Source organism: Chiloscyllium plagiosum, unplaced genomic scaffold (genome assembly GCF_037043375.1).
Source record: "Chiloscyllium plagiosum isolate Xiang-an unplaced genomic scaffold, Cpla_swu_hap1 HiC_scaffold_24, whole genome shotgun sequence".
Classification (NCBI taxonomy): domain Eukaryota; kingdom Metazoa; phylum Chordata; class Chondrichthyes; order Orectolobiformes; family Hemiscylliidae; genus Chiloscyllium; species Chiloscyllium plagiosum.
Window position 1 is genome coordinate 32,703,328 of NW_028270162.1, and position 20,904 is coordinate 32,724,231.

The 20,904-nt window shown below is 40.9% G+C and overlaps 1 protein-coding gene across 1 annotated transcript; it reads left to right on the top strand.

Annotated features, from left to right (window-relative positions):
* Positions 1-849: 849 nt before the first annotated feature.
* On the top strand, positions 850-2,394 carry LOC122562415 (hydroxycarboxylic acid receptor 2-like). The gene has a single exon (XM_043715272.2). It carries the CDS (start codon positions 854-856, stop codon positions 1,901-1,903), a length of 1,050 nt encoding a protein of 349 aa, XP_043571207.2. The 5' UTR covers positions 850-853; the 3' UTR covers positions 1,904-2,394.
* The last annotated feature ends 18,510 nt before the right edge of the window (positions 2,395-20,904 follow it).

Below are 20,904 nucleotides of genomic sequence, written 5' to 3' on the forward strand. Positions count from 1 at the left end.
AGGAGCCTTCCACATCCATCAAAGTTTCACCTACACTTCCACAAATGTCATTTATTGTATCCGTTGCTCCCGATGCAGTCTCCTCTACATTGGGGAGAGTGGACGCCTCCTAGCAGAGCGCTTCAGGGAACAACTCTGGGACACCTGCACCAATCAACCACACTGCCCTGTGGTCCAACATTTCAACTCCCCCTCCAACTCTGCCGAGGACATGCAGGTCCTGGGCCTCCTCCACCGCCATTCCCTCACCACCTGATGCCTGGAGGAAGAGCACCTCATCTTCTACCTGGAAACACTTCAACCCCAGGGCATCAATGTGGACTTCACCAGTTTCCTCATTTCCCCTCCCCCCACCTTACCCCAGTTCCAACCTTACAACTCAGCACTGTCCCCATGACCTGTCCTACCTGACAATCTCCCTTCCCACCTATCCACTCCACCCTCCTCTCTGACCAATCACCTTCATCCCCACCCCTATTCACCTATTATACTCTTTGCTACCTTCTCCAGCCCCTCCCCCCACCCCACCCCATTATCTCTCCACCCTGGAGGCTTCCTGCCTCTATTCCTGATGAAGGGCTTTTGCCCGAAACGTCGATTTTCCTGCTCCGGAAGCTGCCTGACCTGCTGTGCTTTTCCGGCACCGCTCTGATCTAAACTCTGGTTTCCAGCATCTGCAGTCCTCACTTTTGCCTATTTAAATTATATAGCACTTCCAAGGTACAGTATGTAACAGACCTCTATTATTCTGGTTACATTAAAGCCCCACCTACAACGTAATGCAAAGAACTTGTGTTTGCACAGTTGAGTTAGTTCACATTCCCGTGTAACTGTACGGTGTCGCTGACCTACAATGGGCAACGGGACCGAGGCTTGCAATTTTGTTGAAGATGTTAATTCCTCCTACAATCCACCAATACTTATTATAACCTTTATCCTCGGATTTATTGGGAATGTGGTTGCTTTGTGGATCTTCAGTTTTCATGTCAGATGCTGGAAACCAAACACAGTTTATTCACTGAACCTGGCGATTGCAGACACTCTATTAATCTGCTGTTTACCGTTTCGAGCAGATTACTTCATCCGGGGGAAGAACTGGATTTTTGGGGATGTAGCTTGTCGTCTGAAGATCTTCATGATATTTTTAAATCGCACGGCCAGTGTCATTCTCCTCACTGTTATGGCGATCGACCGGTATTTTAAAGTGGTCCACCCTCACCACAGGATGAACAAGATGCCGACAAGGTGTGCAGTGAAGGTAGCCGGCAGCTTGTGGGTTCTGGCCGTGGCAATTTCGTTGCATTTTTTAACTGAATGCCACAAGTTCAGGCACAACAATCGGACATTCTGTGAACCCGTTCACATCCACGATCGCCATTCGATTAACGCCATTTGGACCGATATTGTTTTCATCGTTTTTAAGTTTGCTATCCCGTCTTCGATTATCCTCTTCTCCACGTCTCGCATCATCCGTAAATTAACACAGATGAAAACTGAAATAAGGCGCAAATATAAACGAGCGATGAAGCTGGTGATCGCTGTGGCTGCAGTGTTTGTGCTTTGTTTCTTACCCACAAACATTGCTGTTATTGCTGTGTTAATCACGAAAAACATCAGCCCAGCAAACTGCAACTTGAATGAAACAGCCGTTCAGATATTTTACGACACTCTGTGCATAACCTACCTGAACAGTGTGTTCGATCCAGTGATTTATTACTTTTCGAGCTCAACCTTCAAAGATTCTTTGAAGAAAGCTCTTGTTGCTCTTAAACTGAGATGTACCGAATTGGAAACAAACCCAGCAGGCCAGGCAAAAGGGAAACAATCGGGTGAATCTTCAAAATTGTCCTCGGCTGACAATATCTGTGATCAATTTCAAACTGAGATGGTAGAGAATCTTTGAGCTGCCTGTCAGTTACAACTTGTTCTGTCTGGCTCAAACGTTGCCATCCTCAAACATATTTCTTTACAAATCAGGTAGCTTGTTTTTTTAAAAAAAAATCCAGTGTGCACGTAACAGCCCCACATTTGCAGACGTCTACAGAGGAATATGGAGATCTCTAGATAGAAATGTAGCGGAATGGGACTCCATCGACATGTACATTTAATAAGAAATGAAATTGGTGCTTGCTTTTTTGTTCTTTTTGAGAGCCATCGCTGAGGGGTGATCGTGAGAGTTACGTATCACTATCCGCACAGTTGGTGTGAGATTGGGCAACGCTGTCTCTAGAAGGGGCGGCACGGTGGCACAGTGGTTAGCACTGCTGCCTTACAGCGCCAGAGACCCGGGTTCAATTCCCGCCTCACTGTGTGGAGTTTGCACGTTCTCCCCGTGTCTGCGTGGGTTTCCTCCGGGTGCTCCGGTTTCCTCCCACAGTCCAAAGATGTGCAGTCAGGTGAATTGGCCATATTAAATTGCCCATAGTGTTAGGTAAAGGGTAAATGTAGGGGTATGGGTGGGTTGCGCTTCGGCGGGTCGGTGTGGACTTGTTGGGCCGAAGGGCCTGTTTCCACACTGTAATCTAATCTAATCTATCTAAAACAATTCGACCATTTCAGTTTAACTTTCCTGCACAATGACTTTGATGATTGCTACTTTCAGATAGCCATCTGTGGTCTGGGACTGCAATATCAACCAAGAAACAATGCAGCCTTTGGCTAAGTGAATGACTCGCTTGACAGTACAGTAGCCCTTTTTATTCTTTGGAACTACAGAAAGTCAGCTCAGAGATAGTGACTCCGTTTTAATGGCTTGCTAGCTTCTCCAAGGTCCTGCGTTCCACTGTGGGCACCTTAAGGACTTTGAGAAAACTATATAAACATTTGGGACTTCCGTCAGAGAATTCTGTGCCATAGTTTGAATTGCTGAAACTCCCTTATCTTTTTACCATTAACTCTGCCCAAGTTTCTACAGGGAACTGAATCAGATGAGACAACAAAGCACAATCTTTGCTCCCACAGCCGATACCATTAATCTAAACAGCTCCACCAGCAGATGAGGCCTGCTACACAAGGCGAGAAACCTGGAGGAACTATAAACTTTTACTGCTTAGACATGTAGGATTACACTCCAGCTCCTCCTGAGTCTACAGCAGTGCTTTTGGAAAAAAAATGTTTATTGAATTAAAATATAAACCAACTGCTAAACAACCCAGAATGCAATGTTTCTGTCTGATTGAATAACATTTGTGCAAGAGGGCCTAAAGAGGGCTTCAGGTTCCTCTTTTACAGAAATAAGGCACTTAAGACTGATTCACATGAATGTCGGGCTAATTTGGTCTAACCACCATTGAATCACCCCACTGTTAACATTCAAGGATCAATGTTGATCAGAAAAGTAACTGGCCCAACAATAGTATATAATTGTTACAAGAGTAGTTCGGAATCTGGGAATTCTGTGATGTGTAGCTCAATGATTAACCATTCAAAGCCTTTCCACCATCAAGAAAGGGACAATTCAAAGAATATTTCCCATTTGTCTGGGTGTGTACAGTTCCAATGACTGGTCAAAGCAGCCCATTAATCATCTCCTATATTGAAAACCTTAAGCACTGACACATGGTGGTAGCAGTGTGTACAATCTACAAGAAGCAATGCAAAAAATTCACCAAAATTTCTTTCAACAGCATCTTCCAAACCTTTGACTTCAAGCACCTACAAAAATAAGGGCAGCAGAAATATGGAAAAACCACCCACTGTGACTTATTTTCCAAGTCACACATATCATGACTTCCTTCACCATCACTGGGCAAAAAGCCTAAAATCTCCTCTCCTCAGCACTGTAGGTGTGTGTATAATGCATGGACTGCAGCAGTTCAAGACCATCACCATCTCAAGTGCTATTATATACGGGTAATAAATGCTGTCTTTTTACTGTGGAGAAGGATACTGAAGGTAGAGAATGTGGGGAAATAAAGAGCAACATCTTGAAAAATGTCCAAATTATAGAGGAGGAGATCTGAATGTCTTAAAATGCATAAAGGTGGATAAATCCCCATGACCTGATCAGGTGTACCCTCGAACTCTGTGGGAAGCTAGGGAAGTGATTGCTGAGACATTTGTATCATTGATAGCCACAGGTGAGGTGCTGGAAGACTGGAGGTTGGCTAACGTGGTGCCACTATTTAAGAAAGGTGGTGAGCAAAAGCCTGGGAACAATAGACTGGTGAGCCTGATATCGGTGGTGGGCAAGTTGTTGGAGGGAATCCTGAGTGACAGGATTTACATGTATTTGGAAAGGAAAGGACTGATTAGGGATAGTCAGCATGGCTTAGTGAATGGTAAATCATGTCTCACTAATTTGATTGAGTTTTTTGAAGAAGTAACAAAGAGGATTGATGAGGGCAGATTGGTGGACATGATGTAAATTGACTTCAGTAAGACGTTTGATGAGGTTCCTATTGAGAGACTGGTTAGCAAGGTTAGATCACATGGAATAGAGGGTGAACTAGCCATTTGGATTCAGAATTGGCTCAAAGGTAGAAGACAGAGGATGGTGTTAGAGGGTTGCTTTTTAGACTGGAGACCTGCGACTATTGGAGTGCCATAAGAATTGGTGCTGGGTCCACTGCTTTTTGTCATTTATATAAATGATTTGGATGTGAACATAGGAGGTATAGTTAGTAAGTTTATAGATGACACCAAAATTGAAGGTGTAGTGGACAGTGAAGAAGGTTACCTTAGAATACAATGGGATCATGATCAGATGGGCCAATGAGCTGGGGAGTGGCAGATGGAGTTTAATTTAGATAAATGTGAGGTGCTGCATTTTGGAAAGGCAAATCAGGTTAATGGTGAGATCCTGGGCAGAGTTGCTGAACAAAGAGACCTTGGAGTGCAGGTTCATATATCCTTGAAACTGTTGTCACAGGTAGATAGTTTGTTGAAGAAGGCATTTGGTATGCTTGCCTTTATTGGTCAGTGCATTGAATATAGGATTTGGGAGGTCACGTTGCGGCTTTACAGGACATTGATTAGGCCACTATTGGAATACTGCATGCAGTTCTGGCCTCCTTTCTGTAGGAAGGATGTTGTGAAACGTGAAAGGGTTCAGAAAAGATTTGCAAGGATGTTGCTTGGGTTGAAGAGTTTTAGCTATAGAGAGAGGCTGACTAGACTGGGGCTACTTTCCTTGGAGTGTCAGAGGCTGAGGAGTGACCCCATAGATGTTTATAAAATCATGAGTGGCATGGATAGGGCAACTAGACAAGGTCTTTTCTCTGGGGTGGGAGAGCCCAAAAGTAGAGGAAACAAGCTTAAGGTGAGAGGCAAAGATTTCAAAAGGATCTAAGGGACAGCGAGCAGTGTGTGTATGAAATGAGCTGTCAGAGGAAGTGTTGGAGTCTGGTACAATTACAACATTTAACAGGCATCTGGATGGGTATATGAATAGGAAGGGTTTAGAGGCACATAGGCCAACTGCTGGCAAATGCAACTAGATTTATTTAGGATATCTGGTTAGCATGGATGATTTGGACTGAACGGTCAGCTTTCATGCTGTATATCTCTATGAAAAGGAGGTGCCAATATTGGACTGGGGTGTACAAAGTTAAAAATCACATAACACCAGGTTATAGTCCATCAGGTTTATTTGGGAGCACTAGCTTTCAGAGTGCTGCTCCTTCATCAGGTGGTTGTGGTGTATAAGATGATAGGACACAGAATTTATGCAAAAGTTTACAGTGTGATGTAACTGAAATTATACATTGAAAAACACTTGGATTATTTGTTAAGTCTCTCATCTTTTGGAATGGGCATGTTGGCTTCAGTTCTTTCAGATATAAATCCCAGAACTTCCTTAAGTTACGTTCTCAAATGAACTTTAACAATAGGTGCCATATTGGCCCAGATAATGCATTGAAGGTGTGAGGTGCCCTGTGTGAGGCTGTCTGTGCTCCAATGTTCAGACTGATTCTAATCTAAAAAAGGGATTTACAGACATGGATTCATGCAGCTTTTGAGCAAACTAAAATGTAATTCTGCAAGTACAGATTCACCCTAAAAACTTATATGAGTGTGTGTGCATGTTCGGGGTGGGGGGTGGGGGCACGGGGAGGTATGACAGTGTGTCAGAGAATGTGTGTATGTGTGTGAGTGTGAGTATAAAGGGGTGTAAGTCTGTGAGAGGGTGCGTGTGTGAGTGTGGGAGTGTATGTGTGAGCGTATGAGAGAGAGCTTGTTTATGAAAGAACTGAAACCAACATGGCAATGTATATCTCTATGGCTGTTTGACTCTAATTCTGAGATCCAATGAATCAATTTAAAAAGCTAAAAATGACCAGATGTAATTTGAGGTTGGGAAGCATGATTTTTCCTGAAAATGGATACAAGGAGAGCTCATTTCTACCTTTATAACTTTTGTGTAACTGCTGTATGCATTTTGGATAAATACGGATAAATATGGATAAATAGGGTTTGACCATTGATTTATTATGTTTTAAGCTCATCAGACTTTGTACAAAACTTTGTTTGATTGATTAAATTCATAAGAACATAGGAACAAGAGAAGGCCATTCAGCCTGCTGAGGCTGCCGCATCACTCAATACAGATCATAGCTGACGGAATACTTAAATGCCTTGTACCAACCCCATCCTATGACCCTGTGTGTCACCAGCGATCAGAAATTTATTAATCTCTACCTTAAACATACTCAAAGACTGAGCTTTTACAGCCCTCCATGGTCGAGGATTCCTAAGTTTACAAGTGTCTGAGCCGCCTCATCTCTGACCTTATTTTGTTCTCTAGCCAGGGGACACATCTTACCTGAATCAACACTGTCCAATTCTTTAAGTACTATGTAAGTTTCAATGAGATGTTCTTGTTCTTTGAAACTGTAGAGAATAGAGGCTCTGTTTGTCCAATTTCTTTTCATTGCACAAGTCCCATCATTCCGGAAACAAGCCTGATGAACCATTATTGCTCTCCCTCTATGGCTATCATATCTCTCCTGAGATGATGACACTCCCAGGTGCAATGTATACAATCTTTTATACGTTTGAAGCATGACTTTAGGATTCCTGTACTCAAATCCTTTTGCACTAAAAGTTGCTACATCTGTATGTTAACCCCCAGTGACTTATTGACAAGGGTGCCTCAAAACCTTTTACCTTTTAAGAAATACTCTGCACATCTGTTTTCCTTGCCAATGTAGATAACTTCATATTTTTACACATTACGTTTTGTCTGCCATGATGTAGACCATTCACTGAGTCTTTCCAAATCCTTTTGAAGCCTCTTTACATCTTTCCCACAACACACATTCCCACTTAGCTTTGTATCAGTCACAAGTTTGGAAATTTTACATTTGGTTTCAACTCTAAATCATTGATATATATTGTGAACAGCTGGGGCCCAAGTACTGATCTTCACAGTACCCCCACCTGCTGGTATGAGAATTACCCATTTATTGTTACTCCTGTTTTCTATCCATGCCAGTACATTATCTCCTTTCCCATATGCTTTCATTTTTGTAACCAGCCCCCTGTGGGAAAAATTCACTGATCAAAAATCTTCTGATCCATTAACTCCCATTTATCAATTTTACTACTAACATCTTTTTTAAAACTCCAAGAACATAGTTAAACACAATTTCCCATTTGCAAATCCATGCTGATTGCTGAACCAGATCATTATCAATATTTAGCGCATTTTGCTTACTACAGATATAAAGTTGACAGCTCTGTAGTTTCCATTTTCAGATCAACATAATACTCAGAAATGTAGCCATGGACAGGAGAAACAGAAACTGCAGATCAACAACCTTACCACGTATTGTACCACAAGTAATGGTTAATTAATTGCAATCTATCAGTTTCCTAAAATTAAATCGAGCTTTCCATGAAATGCTGTGAATCTATCATTTCCTGTAGCCAGGTTGCATATTTAAAATAAAGATGATGGGACTATTTCCAGATGATGCTTTAAGCATGTTAATTTCAGCTATGGGTTGTTCTTCCTAGAAAGTATATGACAGTTGCAGGGAGCTTGCATATCAAAGTAATTTAGATTTCACAAAAGATGAGGTGTTAAGCAAAGAAAGATGTAATAATTGAAAGGACAGTATGAATAAAACGTTGGATAAAATATTCTTCTTTTCAACCATACTGCAACAAAACAAAATTGTTATAGAAGTCCAGTTGGATTGTGAGAAACAATACCATAACTGTTAATGAATGTATTGTGAGAGACAATACTGTTCCAATTTTACCTTTCTTTTTATCTTGCGGTACATATAATTTGTTCACAAGCTGCACTAAAGTATTTGCAGAAGTGATCATAATGGTCTGTTCATACTTTTGCTCTCTTTCTGGAGACTCAGTGAAATATATATGTTTTTGTGGCCACATATATTGCAGTAGGATTTGCATCCTGTAAATATGTTTTTTTTTATAATTTTTAAATTGCAATTTATAGCAGTGTGGCAATTTTAAGAATTGATTTCAACTCTGATCAATAAAAGTATTTTAATCTTTGTGTTTGTCACCAGTTCATTCAATTTCATCGAATTCTACATTACAGGAGATCACTGAATTGAATTGAATAGAATTGAATAGAATTAAATTTATTGTCATGTGTATTGAGGCACAGTGAAAAGCTTTGCCTTGTGAGCAATACAGGCAGATCACAGAGTTAAGTAGTATAGATATTAAATACCACCTAAACAGCGGCAAAATCAAAAACACAGGTACAGGCGAATGTTAAGAGTTTGTGAGTCCATTCAGTATTCTAACAACAGTAGTGTAGAAACTGTTGTGAAACTGGCAGGTATGGCTGTTCAGGATTCTGTACCTTCTCCCCGATGGTGGAGGCTGTAGAAAAACATTGCCAGGGTGGGATGGATCTTTTAGAATACTGCCGGCCTTTCCTCTACAGCGGGCCTGGTAGATGGATTCTATAAATGGGAGATTGGCCTTTGTGATTGTCCGGGCTGAGTTCATCTCTCCGATCTTGAATGGTAGTTTCCATACCAGGTAGCAATACATCCAGACAGAATGCTCTCAATGGCTCACCTATAAAAGGTGGCAAGGGTATTCGCTGTCTAGCCAAATTTCCTCAGCTGCCTGAGGAAGAGAGACGTTGTTGGGCCTTTGAAACCAGTGCATCGACATGAAAAGTCCAAGAAAGCTTGTTGTGGATGACCACTCCCAGGAGCTTGACACTCTCCACTCGTTCCACCACTGTGCTATTAATGTGTAGGGAGGCATGAGTAACATTCCGCTGAAAGTCAATAATGAGTTCCTTGCTTTTGCTGGCATTGAGAGCTAGGTTGTATTCAGTGCACCATTTTTCCAGGTCTTCCATCTCCCGTCTGTAGTCTGTTTTGTCGCCATCTGAGATTCGACCGACTATGGTGGTGTCATTAGCGAACTTGTAAATGGCATTAGTCTGGTATTTGGCAATGCAGTCATGGGTTTATAGTGAATACAGTAGGGGGCTGAGTTCGCACCCCTGGGGGGCTCCAGAGTTGAGTGTTAGTGAGGATGAAATATTGTCCCCAATCTTCACTGATTGTAGCCTGTGGGTCAGGAAACTGAGGATCTAGTTGCAGGGAGTGGGGCTTAGTCTGAGATCACTAAGTTTAGTAATCAGTCTTGACGGGATAATAGTGTTGAATGCTGAACTGTAGTCAATGAGTAGGATTCTTACATAGCTGTTCTTGGTGTCAAGATGTTCTCGGGAGGAGTGAAGGGCAATTGATATGGGACCTGACGTGAATCATTCATCCCATTGTGCCTGTGAAAGGGCCATCTAATTAACTCCACACTTTTGCTCTTTTACCATAGCCCTCCATACGTTTTTCCTTTTCAAGTAGCTAATCAATTTTCTTTTGAGAGTTATGTCTGAAAGTTATCAACATTAATTCTTTAAATAAACTATTTTCAGTAATTATGGAACAGAGTACGGAGAGCAGAACCTGTTGCATAACCCAATATTCGATTACATCAAAGTTGCCTGCTTATAGACTTATAATACACTTGCGATAACTTCAACAAAAATGTGCAGTTGCTTTCAAGGTCAATAGAAGCAGATGGATGTGAAGGATGTCTATTTTGAAGGGTGTCTAATTTGAAGGGTATCTAATTTGAAGGGTATCTGTTTTCAAGGATCAAAGATGACATGTATCTGTAGAACCGCAGGAGATGGATGGAGTTCTCAATGAATATCTCTCCTCTGTGTTTACCATGGAGAAAGATATGAAGACTTGAGAACTTGGGGAAGTCAGTGGTGATATCTTGGGGACAACCCATGTCACAGTAGAGGAGGTGTTGGATGTATTAGAATGTATGAAGGTGGGAAGATTTCCTGGTCTTAACCAGGTATATCCAAGAACACTGAAAGAGGCTAGAGAAGAAAGTGCAGGGGCCCTGGCTGATATTTTTGCATCATTGTTAGCCACAGGTGAGGTTCTGGAAGACTGGAGGGTAGTGAATGTTACGCCATTATTCAAGAAGTGCTGCAAATAAAAGCGTGGGAACTATAGACCAGTAAGCTTAACATCTTTGGTGGATAAGTTACTTGAGAAGATTCTGAGGGATAAGATATACATGCACTTGGAAAGACAGGGTTTGATTAGGAGTAGTTAGCATGGCTTTGTGAGTGGAAGAGCATGCCTCACAAATTTGTTAGAGTTCTTTGATGAAGTGACCAGGAAGGTTGACAAGGGCAGGTAGCAGATGTAGTCTACATGGATTTCAGTAAGGTCTTTGATAAGGTTCCACATGGGAGGCTGCTCTGGAAGGTTAGTATGCATGGAATCCAGGGCAAGCTAGCAAATTGGATACAAAATTGGCTTGATGATAGGAAGCAGAGTATAATAGTGAACGGATGCTTGTTGGACTGGAGGCCTGTGACTAGTGAAGTGCCTCAGGGGTCAGTGCTGGGCCGTCACTGTTTGTTCTTGATATCAGTGATTTGGACGAGAATGTACAAGGCACGATTAGCAAGTTTGCTGATGACACTAAAATAGGAGATATCGTGAACAGTGAGGAAGGTTATCAGAAATTGCAGCAGGACCTGGATCTGTGGGGAAGTGGGTTGAGAAATGGCAAATGGAGTTTAATGTAGAAAAGTGTGAGGTCTTGCATTTTGGAAAGTTAAATCAAGGCAGGAGTATAGTGGAACAGAGGGATCTTAGAGTTCAGATTCACAGTTCTCTGAAAGTGGAGTCACAGGTCGACAGAACAGTGAAGAAGGCTTTTGGCACACTGGCCTTCATCAGTCAGGGCATTGAGTATAGAAGTTGGGAAGTTATGTTGCAGCTATACAGGTCATTGGTGAGGCCACACTTGGAGTATTGTGCTCAATTTTGGTCACTTTGTTATAGGAAGGATGTTATTAAACTGGAAAAAGTGCAGAAGAAATTTACAAGGATGTTGCCCGGACTCAATGATCTGAGTTATAGGGAGAGGTTAACAAGCTAGAACTTTTTTCTTTAGAGTGTAGGAGACTGAGGCAGGGACCTTATAAAGGTGTATAATATCATGAGAGGCATGGATAAGGTGAATGCACTCAGTCTTTTTCTCAGGGCTGGGGAATTGAGGACTTGAGGGCATTAGTTTAAGGTTAGAGGGGAAAGAATAAAAGAGATCCTGAAGAGCGTGGTACTCATATGGAATCAGGTGCCAGTGGAAGTCTTGAAGGTGAGTATATTAACGTTTAAAAGGCATGTGGTCAAATATTTGGAAAGGAAAGGATTAGAAGGATATCGGCCAAGTGCAGGGAAATGGGGTTAGTGTGGGTGGACATTTTGGTCGGCATGGACTGGTTTAGGTCAAAGGGCCTGTCTCCTTGCTGTAGCCTTCTACGATTCTATGACATGGACAATTTCATGAACATCTGGAAAATATTGTTCGCAGCAACTTTATTTTGTCATTCTGTCTATACAGCATAGACTTGTTTCCACCTCAATCAGCCCAAAACATTTGCCTCCACACCCTTACTCTATCCACAACAAAATATTTTCTCAGAAGTAAAAATGCTATTCCTTCTGTGTGTAACCCTGTGTCCCCATTATGATGGATTAGAAGAAGCCACACAAGATGAGAGAAAGTGTAGTTGGACAATATTTAAGAATATTATTCTCTTCTCATATAATATGACAGCATTGTATATATTAAGAGGTTCTTACTGAGATACATACAAGAAGAATAAATTTCACTTAAAAGGCATAGAGCCACTCAATCACCTGCAGCATGAGTGATATATACTAAAAAATAACTCTATTTAGTTAGAATCCAAGTCCACACTTGCAGTGAGATCTTTATTTCAATTAACTACATTCTATAAAACTCACACTCAAAGAGACTTTGCAGTACAGTTTCATAGTTCCTTGAAGGTGGAGTCACAGTAGGCAGGGTAGTGAAGAAGGTGTTTGGTACACTTGTCTTGATTGGTCAGTGCACTGAGTATAGGAGTTGGGTTGTCATGTTGTGGCTGTACATGATGTTGGTTAGGCTGCTTTTGGAATACTGCACTCAATTCTAGTCTCCCTGCTATCAGAAGAATGTTGCAAAACTTGAAAGGGAGGAAAAAAAGATTTACAAGGGATTTTGCTGGATTTGGAGGGTTAGAGCTATAGGGAGAGACTGAATAGGCTGGGGCTATTTTCTCTGGAGTTGACCTTGTAGAGGTTCATAAAATCATCAGGGGCATGGATCAAGTGAATAACCAAGATCTTTTTTCCATGAGGTAGGTAAGTCCAGCACTAGAGGGCACAAGTTTAGTGGGGGAGGGGAAAGATTTAAAAGGGACCTAAGGGACAACTTTTTCATGTAGAGGGTGGTGCGTATATGGAATGAGCTGCCAAAGGAGGTGGTGGAGGCTGGTACAATTACAACATTTGAAAGTCATCTGGATGGGGACATGAATAGGAAGGGTTTAGAGGGATATGGGTCAAATGCTGGCAAATGGGACTAGATTAATTTAGGATACCTGATCGGCATGGATGAGTTGGACCGAAGCATCTGTTTCTGTGCTTTACAACTCTATGATTCTATGAGTTCCCCATATTAATACAAGTAATTCAATCTCAATGAACCATGAATTAATATATCTATTATTGGTTCCTTTATTCTACTAGTTTTCAAGAAACTCTTCAGATCACATTAGATGATAATGGATTCCCCTTTTCCATTCAAAAATAAAACTATAATAATAAAGAACAAACAAGATAAGCAATGACAATGGATTATATTCAACTAGGAGAAAGTGAGGCCTGCAGATGCTGGAGATCAGAATCGAGAGTATAGTGCTGGAAAGGCACAGTCGGTCAGGCAGCATCCGAGGAGCAGGAGAATCGATGCTTCGAACATAAGTTTTTCATCAGGAATGAGGCTTGTGGGCCAAGGGGGCTGAGAGATAAATGGGAGAGTGTTGGGCTGGGGGGAAGGTAGCTGATAATGCGATAGGTAGACGAAGGTGGGGGTGAAGGTGATAGGTCGAAGAGGAGAGTGGAGCGGATGGGTGGGAAAGAAGATGGACAGGTAGGACAGGTCAAGAGGGTGGTGTCTAATTGGAAGGTTGGATCTGGGATAAGGTGGGGGAAGGAGAAATGTGGAGACTGATGAAATCCACATTGATCCCATGTGATTGGAGGTGGATGATGAGGCATTTTTCCTCCAGGAGTCGAGTGGTAAGGGTTTGGCGGTGGAGGAGGCCTAGGACCTGCATGTCCTTGGGGGAGTGAGAAGGAGAGTTAAAGTGTTCAGCTAGGGGATGGTGGAGTTGTTTCATATGTGTGTCTTGGAGGGGTGGGGTTTGAGGTCGAAGGTGCAGAAAGTGGATGAGATGCGCTGTAGGTCATTCATCAACCACGTGGAAGGGGAAATTGTGATCTTTGAAGAAGGAGGCCATCTGGGATGTTCTATGGTTGAATTGGTCCTCCTGGGAGCAGATGCGGCAGGCGGAGGAAATGGGAATAAGGGATATTGTTTTTACAGGAGGCAGGGTGAGAGGAAATGTAGTCGAGGTAACTGTGGGAGTCGGTGGGTTTGTAGTAGATGTCCGTGTTGAGTCGGTCACCTTTAATGGAGATGGAGAGATCTAGGAAGGGGAGGGAATGTCCAAGATGGTCCAGGTGAACTTAAGGTCGGGGTGAAATGTGTTAGTGAAGATGATAAACTGATCAACCACCTCCGCACAATGTAGCAGAGGAAAAGGTGAGGAATGGTCCTGGTGTAACTGTGGAAGGTTGATTGTTCTGCGCACCTGATGAGGAGACAGGCACAGCTGGGGCCCAGGTGGGTGCCCATGGCTACCCCTTTGGTCTGGAACAGATCATATTCACTTTGTACATTAAAAATCCCAAGCTCTTTTTTTTCCAATGTTTCCAACAATTTCCAATAATTTCCACCTTTTTTTGTAAAACAATCAGATAACTGATTACTGATATTTACTCATTTCAATTTTGAGATCTCTCCACTCTTCAGCATCTCATTGAAAACTGTAATATTAATTTTCAGTCATTTTTCATTTACATATTTCATTGAGTTCATGTAATCCTATGGTGACGTGTAATCAATGTATTACTCAATGGCAATTGCTGCTGGATCTGCTTTAATAATTTCTTCCAATATTTTCACTAAAGATAATGCCATATCTGTTGCTTCAGGAAGTAATAGAGCTTCTGCTGCTAACGTGCTTTTTACTGCTTGTTTAACCTTTAGCTTCCCAGACTAAGGGGTAATATTTGCCTCCTTTTTCCAGAAGAAAAGTTATAAACTCTGAACACCTGAGGTCCTATTACTGAGACTTGTATAAGAAGCTTCACTAAAAACAAACTTCATGTTTCTGTCATCTCCCAGTGATCAAAACTTTAAAATGCAATGCTCCACATCATTTTGTTTCATTTTTTCCTTTCCCTGAATATTATCTTCCATCCTGGGATTTTTCATAGCTTTACTCAATTTTAATACTTCAAAAATAGCATCTAGACTTGTTTGGATGCATAGCCAATTCTAGTTGACTGTCCAACTAGACTTCAATAATTCCTCTGTTTCAATTTTAGAAACTAATGTATTGTTTTGTGGGAATATGGCTTTGTCTAATATGAATGGGGCGAACATTTTCCAAATAAGATTGCTGAAGCAATGGGACACCCAATCCATTCTGCCTGATTTTCAATCCAACATACTTAAAAGCCTTAGAAGTCTGATTTTCAATTTAGAATTGTGTTTTAAGCCCATTTATGACAACATATTGAAATTCACTGCTCCCAATCCACTATCTAGATGCATTATAAAGATGCCTGAAAGCAGCCCTTCATTGTGGCAAGACCTGCTTTTAACTGAAGACAGCAAAATTATTTACTGAGAAGTACCAAACATTAGAAGCATCTTTTAGGCCATATACACATTCAAGTAACTTCCAGAGAGTCCCCAGTTCATTTGATGCCACTGGTGGAGGTCAAAGGAACACCTTCCTCTTGAGCTGATCTCTTTGTAGAAATGTAGCTTTGATATCAATTTGATTTACATTCCCAATCATTTGTTGCTAACAAAGCCAAGAAAATTTCATAGAATCCCTACAGTATAAATAGAGGCTATTTGGCCTATTGAATCTGCACTGACCTTCTGAAGAGCACCCCACCCAGACCCAACCCCCAGCAATCTAACCCCACATTTACTATAGCTAAACCACCTAACACGCACACTATAGGGTAATTTAGCATGGCCAATCCACCTAACCTGCACATCTTTGGACTGAGGGACCCGTAGTCAAGTAAAATTGAGTCATGTTGATTGTGCTTCATTCATCTCTTGTGCAGTGTAACCTGTATGCCTCACTCTATCTAAGAACCCTATGATCTACATGTCCTTGCTTCCCATGATTTGCCTGCACTGCTTGCAAGCAAAAGTTTTCGCTGTACGAAGGCTATAATAAATTAAATGCAACAAGGCAGGATTTGAACCTGTTCCTGGTACTGTGAAGGCAGCAGTGCTAACCTCTAAGCCACTGGGCTTCTCAAATTGCTTGCTTACTGTTGGTGTATCTACTCACATCTTGGACCCCAGTTAGTCTTGAAAAACTTGTGCCACTGGTCTTGCTTTAGCTTCACAAGTCCCATCAGGAGATGCCTTTTCTCTGTGTACTTACCTAGATTAGATTACTTACAGTGTGGAAACAGGCCCTTCGGCCCAACAAGTCCACACCGACCCGCCGAAGCGCAACCCACCCATACCCCTACATCCACCCCTTTAACCTAACACTACGGGCAATTTAGCATGGCCAATTCACCTGACCCGCACATCTTTGGACTGTGGGAGGAAACCGGAGCACCCGGAGGAAACCCACGCAGACACGGGGAGAATGTGCAAACTCCACACAGTCAGTCGCCTGAGTCGGGAATTGAACCCGGGTCTACAGGCGCTGTGAGGCAGCAGTGCTAACCACTGGGCCACCGTGCCGCCGTTACCTATGTGATAGGACTGCTTGTCGCCCATCAGGCATCTCTGTGCATTCTCTAAATTCTCTGCAGATTTGTATTTCTTGTTCTTTGGCATATTTTATTAATTTATTTTTAGTTTGTAGCCACTGAGACTTCCTAATCACATGGACCTCTATTTTTGGTGGCATTTCTATTTTGTGCTACATTTCTTTTCTTTGTTAAACCACACCCTTTATCTCACCTTCTATAATTTTCTTGATTGCTGCTGGTTGACTTCTGTGGGGGGGGGGGGGGGAGGGGGGGGTGGTGGTAATCACATAATAGTGATGGAACTTCAGAATTTCCACCAAAAATTAACTGATCTGGACTATATCATTCCACAATCTGCAACAAATCCTTAGCATGTATAACTCACATTGCTGCTGGTGATAATTTAGTTTGACTCATCTGCTAACATTTTATGAACCACCTACTCCTGCATGTTTCCTTTCACATACACTTTGCTAAGGGGGCTTTCTGATACTAAATTCATAACTATTATGTTCATATTTGCCCACATATATCAGTAAAATCCATCCCCCATTATGACTGAGAATTTTGGTTAGTGGTCCAGGTTGAGCCCCTATCCATTTTTCCATTACCTTATTCATATCTATTGTTTTATTTTTACTTTTTGTATTATTGTTGACTAACAAAATCTGCTTGCCACATCTACAAAATGTAAAGTGAAAATGTTGTTTTCTTTATCCCACATACTTCAATCTATAAGCACTGCCTCATCTTGCAGAGGGTGGACTGGCAATTGACCATGATGGTGTCCTTCAATATTTCTTGCAAATCTCACACCTATCAGTTATATCTACTATGAGCTTATCATATCCCCAACTCCTTATTCTTGTATTCTTTACTAATTTTTTAGTAAACATCTTAAAGGACAAATGAGCAAATTGCCTATGTAATTAACACAACCAACTTTTTCTGGGTTCTAAATTTTTACCCCTGTTATCATTAGTACTTCTTTAGATTCTTTAATGGAAGGGCTGTGTTCTGTTAAAGGAATACAATACTTCCCCAGTTGAGTAAACTGAAATTTCACAGATTTTCCAAATACAATAATTTTGTTGTTTTCCACATCCAGTCTCATCTCTCTTGACTGATGGCCAACGTAATTTTGATTGTATTTCATAGCAAGCTATTGGTGCCCATAAAATGGTTGTTTCTGACTATTTTACAAGGAATGACTATACTTTTCAAAGATTTTCGAGTTTTATCTTCCCCAAATCTGAAACTGGTCAAAGTCTCTAAATCATTAACTTTGTCCCTTATTACTCAGTGCGCAGATAACATTTCAGCCAGTCTACTCCACACAGAGCAGACATGCAACCACTGTGCCATACTACACAATTTAAAAACTCTACCAGAAGCACATTCATCACTGGGCTGAAACTTCTTGTGACCAATACAATGCGCTCTCTTTGATCCATCTTCTTCCTCCAAATTGTCTGTGTCATGTTTAGTTGTGAATTATATGTTTGGGACAGTTCATGGCATGATGGTGCTTTGAATCACACTTGAAACATCTATTCACCACACCCTGAACTTTTTTGGCACTCAGTCTCTTATTGTAAATCTCAAATTCTCTTCATTTCTCACAATTATCAAGAGCATTCCCACCGTCATTTCTAATTGGTATAGTTCTACTTATGTATCCAATCTGTCTCCAGATTTCACAATTTATTTACATTGTGTCCTCCAAATTAGCCCCATTGTGCTATGAATGTTGTTTGGAAGGAATACTTTCTTAGGAATTTTCTTTTGGTGCTTCCAACATTTGTTCTAGTGTATAATTATTTGCAAATCCAGAAGTCTGTTCATACTGGATGTTTTGGCACAGTCGAAAAACTAAATACCGGCATAGATTGAGAAATTTCCACATGAAATTTCTGCAGTCTTACATACAATCTGCTGAATTCTATATGTACTCTTCCATAGTAGTATCCTGGGTCTTTCTAAATTTGTCAAAATCTTATCATACCTCATGAGCCGTCATTGAATCACTTTTTTGACAACATTTCTCCATAAAGTTAGCAATCTTTCCAAACCTTCATCTGTGTTCAAATCATCAAACTCCAGTTTCAAAAAAAACTTCCTTCTTATCCTGCTTATGCATGGTAGCAAAAGTGCCAAGGCCTCTTTTCCTCTTTGGAAAGGAAGTAACCCAGGTCCACATTCTTCCACCTGTCATAAAGCTCACTTACAGAAAACTGGGGTAGGTAATCATAACCCGAAACTTTACATTTTGACTCAGTCATGCTCTGCGACCAGAAGATAACTGTTTTTTAAGACAATCCAAGACCAAACTTTCAGTGAGAGCTTTATTTCAGTTAACCACTGTTCATAAAACTCACACCCCAAATATTATTACTTTTTCATAATTATACAATCAATTCCCATTCAATTGACCTTTATTTAATAGGTCTATCATGTGTTCTCTCATTCTATTGTGTCTCAGGCATTTTTTCAGACCAAATGAGATAATAAGAACCTATGCCAAGCCCATCTGCCAACACTGTTCTCTTTACTCTTAAAAGAAATGGAGAATGTATTGCCTTTGACAACTTAGCAGGCAATGGAGAAAGAGGGCTGCACCAAACTCAAGGATCTACTTGAGGACATTAACTAAAATGATGTATTAAATTCGAACTTACCAATGTTTAAATAAAGTATGAAATGAAGAGGAAGTGATGTTACTTTGGTAGATAGCTGATTTCTTGGTATGATTAGTCATCTGTTCCCTAGTAGTCATTGTACTATTTAAAACAAAGTTGTTAACTGACTGATGAGATATATTTTCTCAATGTCATCTTAAACAATTTTCATGTTATAGAAAATCCAAATAATTCATTATTTTTAATTATTTTCTCCTTTATATGAAATCTTCACCATCTGACATATCTTACTTGAGCAGCCATTCTGTATGTATGAGGTATGTATGAGGTTCCATTGCAAAGGGAATCACAGCTAAATTACATCCAATCTTTTCTCAAGAATAATATACAGGCACTTTACAGTGGGAATTGTAAAGCAATGATCCAATTCCCATTTATTTTTCATGATATCAGACAGTGATTTTCATCAACCAAATTGCTTGTAAAAGACATCATAACCAAGTTAATTGCTACAGGAATAGGATCAAGACAGTGAGCTCCTCAAGACTGTCCCATCATTCTATTGATCTTACTTAATTTTCACTTCAACTGCATTGACTGCTTTTGATCTTAACACGCATATCTAAAAAAAACACTTTCTATCTTAGAAGTTTTAATTTCCCCAAGATCTAGATAAAGCTTTTTGTGTGCAAGAGACTTCCTGATTTCAGTCCTTGATGATCTGGTTCCATATTTTAACTTCTGTTTCTTACTGAATTCCCAGAATTGAATTCAGTGCTTCAGAAGGGATCTGGTAAAGACTCTGCAAAGTTGAAGAACAGCATATCTCTTTTGTATTCAGCCCCTTAAGATAAAGGCTAAAATTCCTCTAACGTTTTTGATTGCTTTCTGTGTGTCAAGCACTTTTAGTGATTTCTTTAAATGGACACCCAAGTCTCTTTGCTCTTCTACAGTCCTTAGTTTCTCAATTTTTTAGAATTTGTCTTTCCTGGGATGAAATAAATGATTTCACACTTCTTCATCTCCATTTAGTTTTGTTCACCCAATTCTTCCATTTCCTTTCATAAGTTTCTGGCTTTATGCGCACTTTTCATTGTGTTTTCCAGCTTAATGTCTCTGCAAATGTGAATACAAAGCTCTCCACTTCTTCCTTTATGTCACTGAGGGCTCTTATTGGCTGTTACAAGTAAATATATAAGTTAACATATACAAGTAAAAACTTTGAATTTTGAGGTCAAGTACTGTCATAAAGTCATACAGTCATACTGCACAGAAACAGACCCTTCAGTCCAACTCATCCTCACCAACCAGATATCCTAAACTGATCTAGTTCCATTTGCCAGCACTTCACCCATATCCCTGTAAACCCTTCCTTTTCATGTACCCATCCTTTTAAATGTTGGAATTGTACCAGCCTCTACCACCTCTTCTGGCAGCTCATTCCATACATGCGCCCCCCCCCCCCCCAAACCTCCACCACCACCCTGTGCATGAAAACGTTACCCTTCAGGTCCCTTTTAAATCATTCCTGTCTCACCTTAAACTTGTGCCCTCTGGTTTTGGACTCACTTACCCTGACTAATCACCCTGTTTATGCCCCTCATGGTTTTCTACACTTCTATAAGGTCACCCCTCAGCCTCCAATGCTTCAAGAAAGAAAGCCCCAGCCTATTTAATCTCCCCCTGTAGCTCAAACCATCTAACCTCGGTGACGTCCTTGTAAATCTTTTCTAAACCTTTTCAAGTTGAACAACATCTTTCCTATAGCAGGGAGACCAGAATTCTAAAATTGTAAAATCATGCAGCATTCTAAAAGAGGGTTCTCCAGGTCCCTAACATTAACTGTTTAA

What these genes read in the sequence shown, in the direction of transcription:
- LOC122562415 (XM_043715272.2), top strand. Translation starts at nt 854, where the DNA reads ATGGGCAACGGGACCGAGGCTTGCAATTTTGTTGAAGATGTTAATTCC.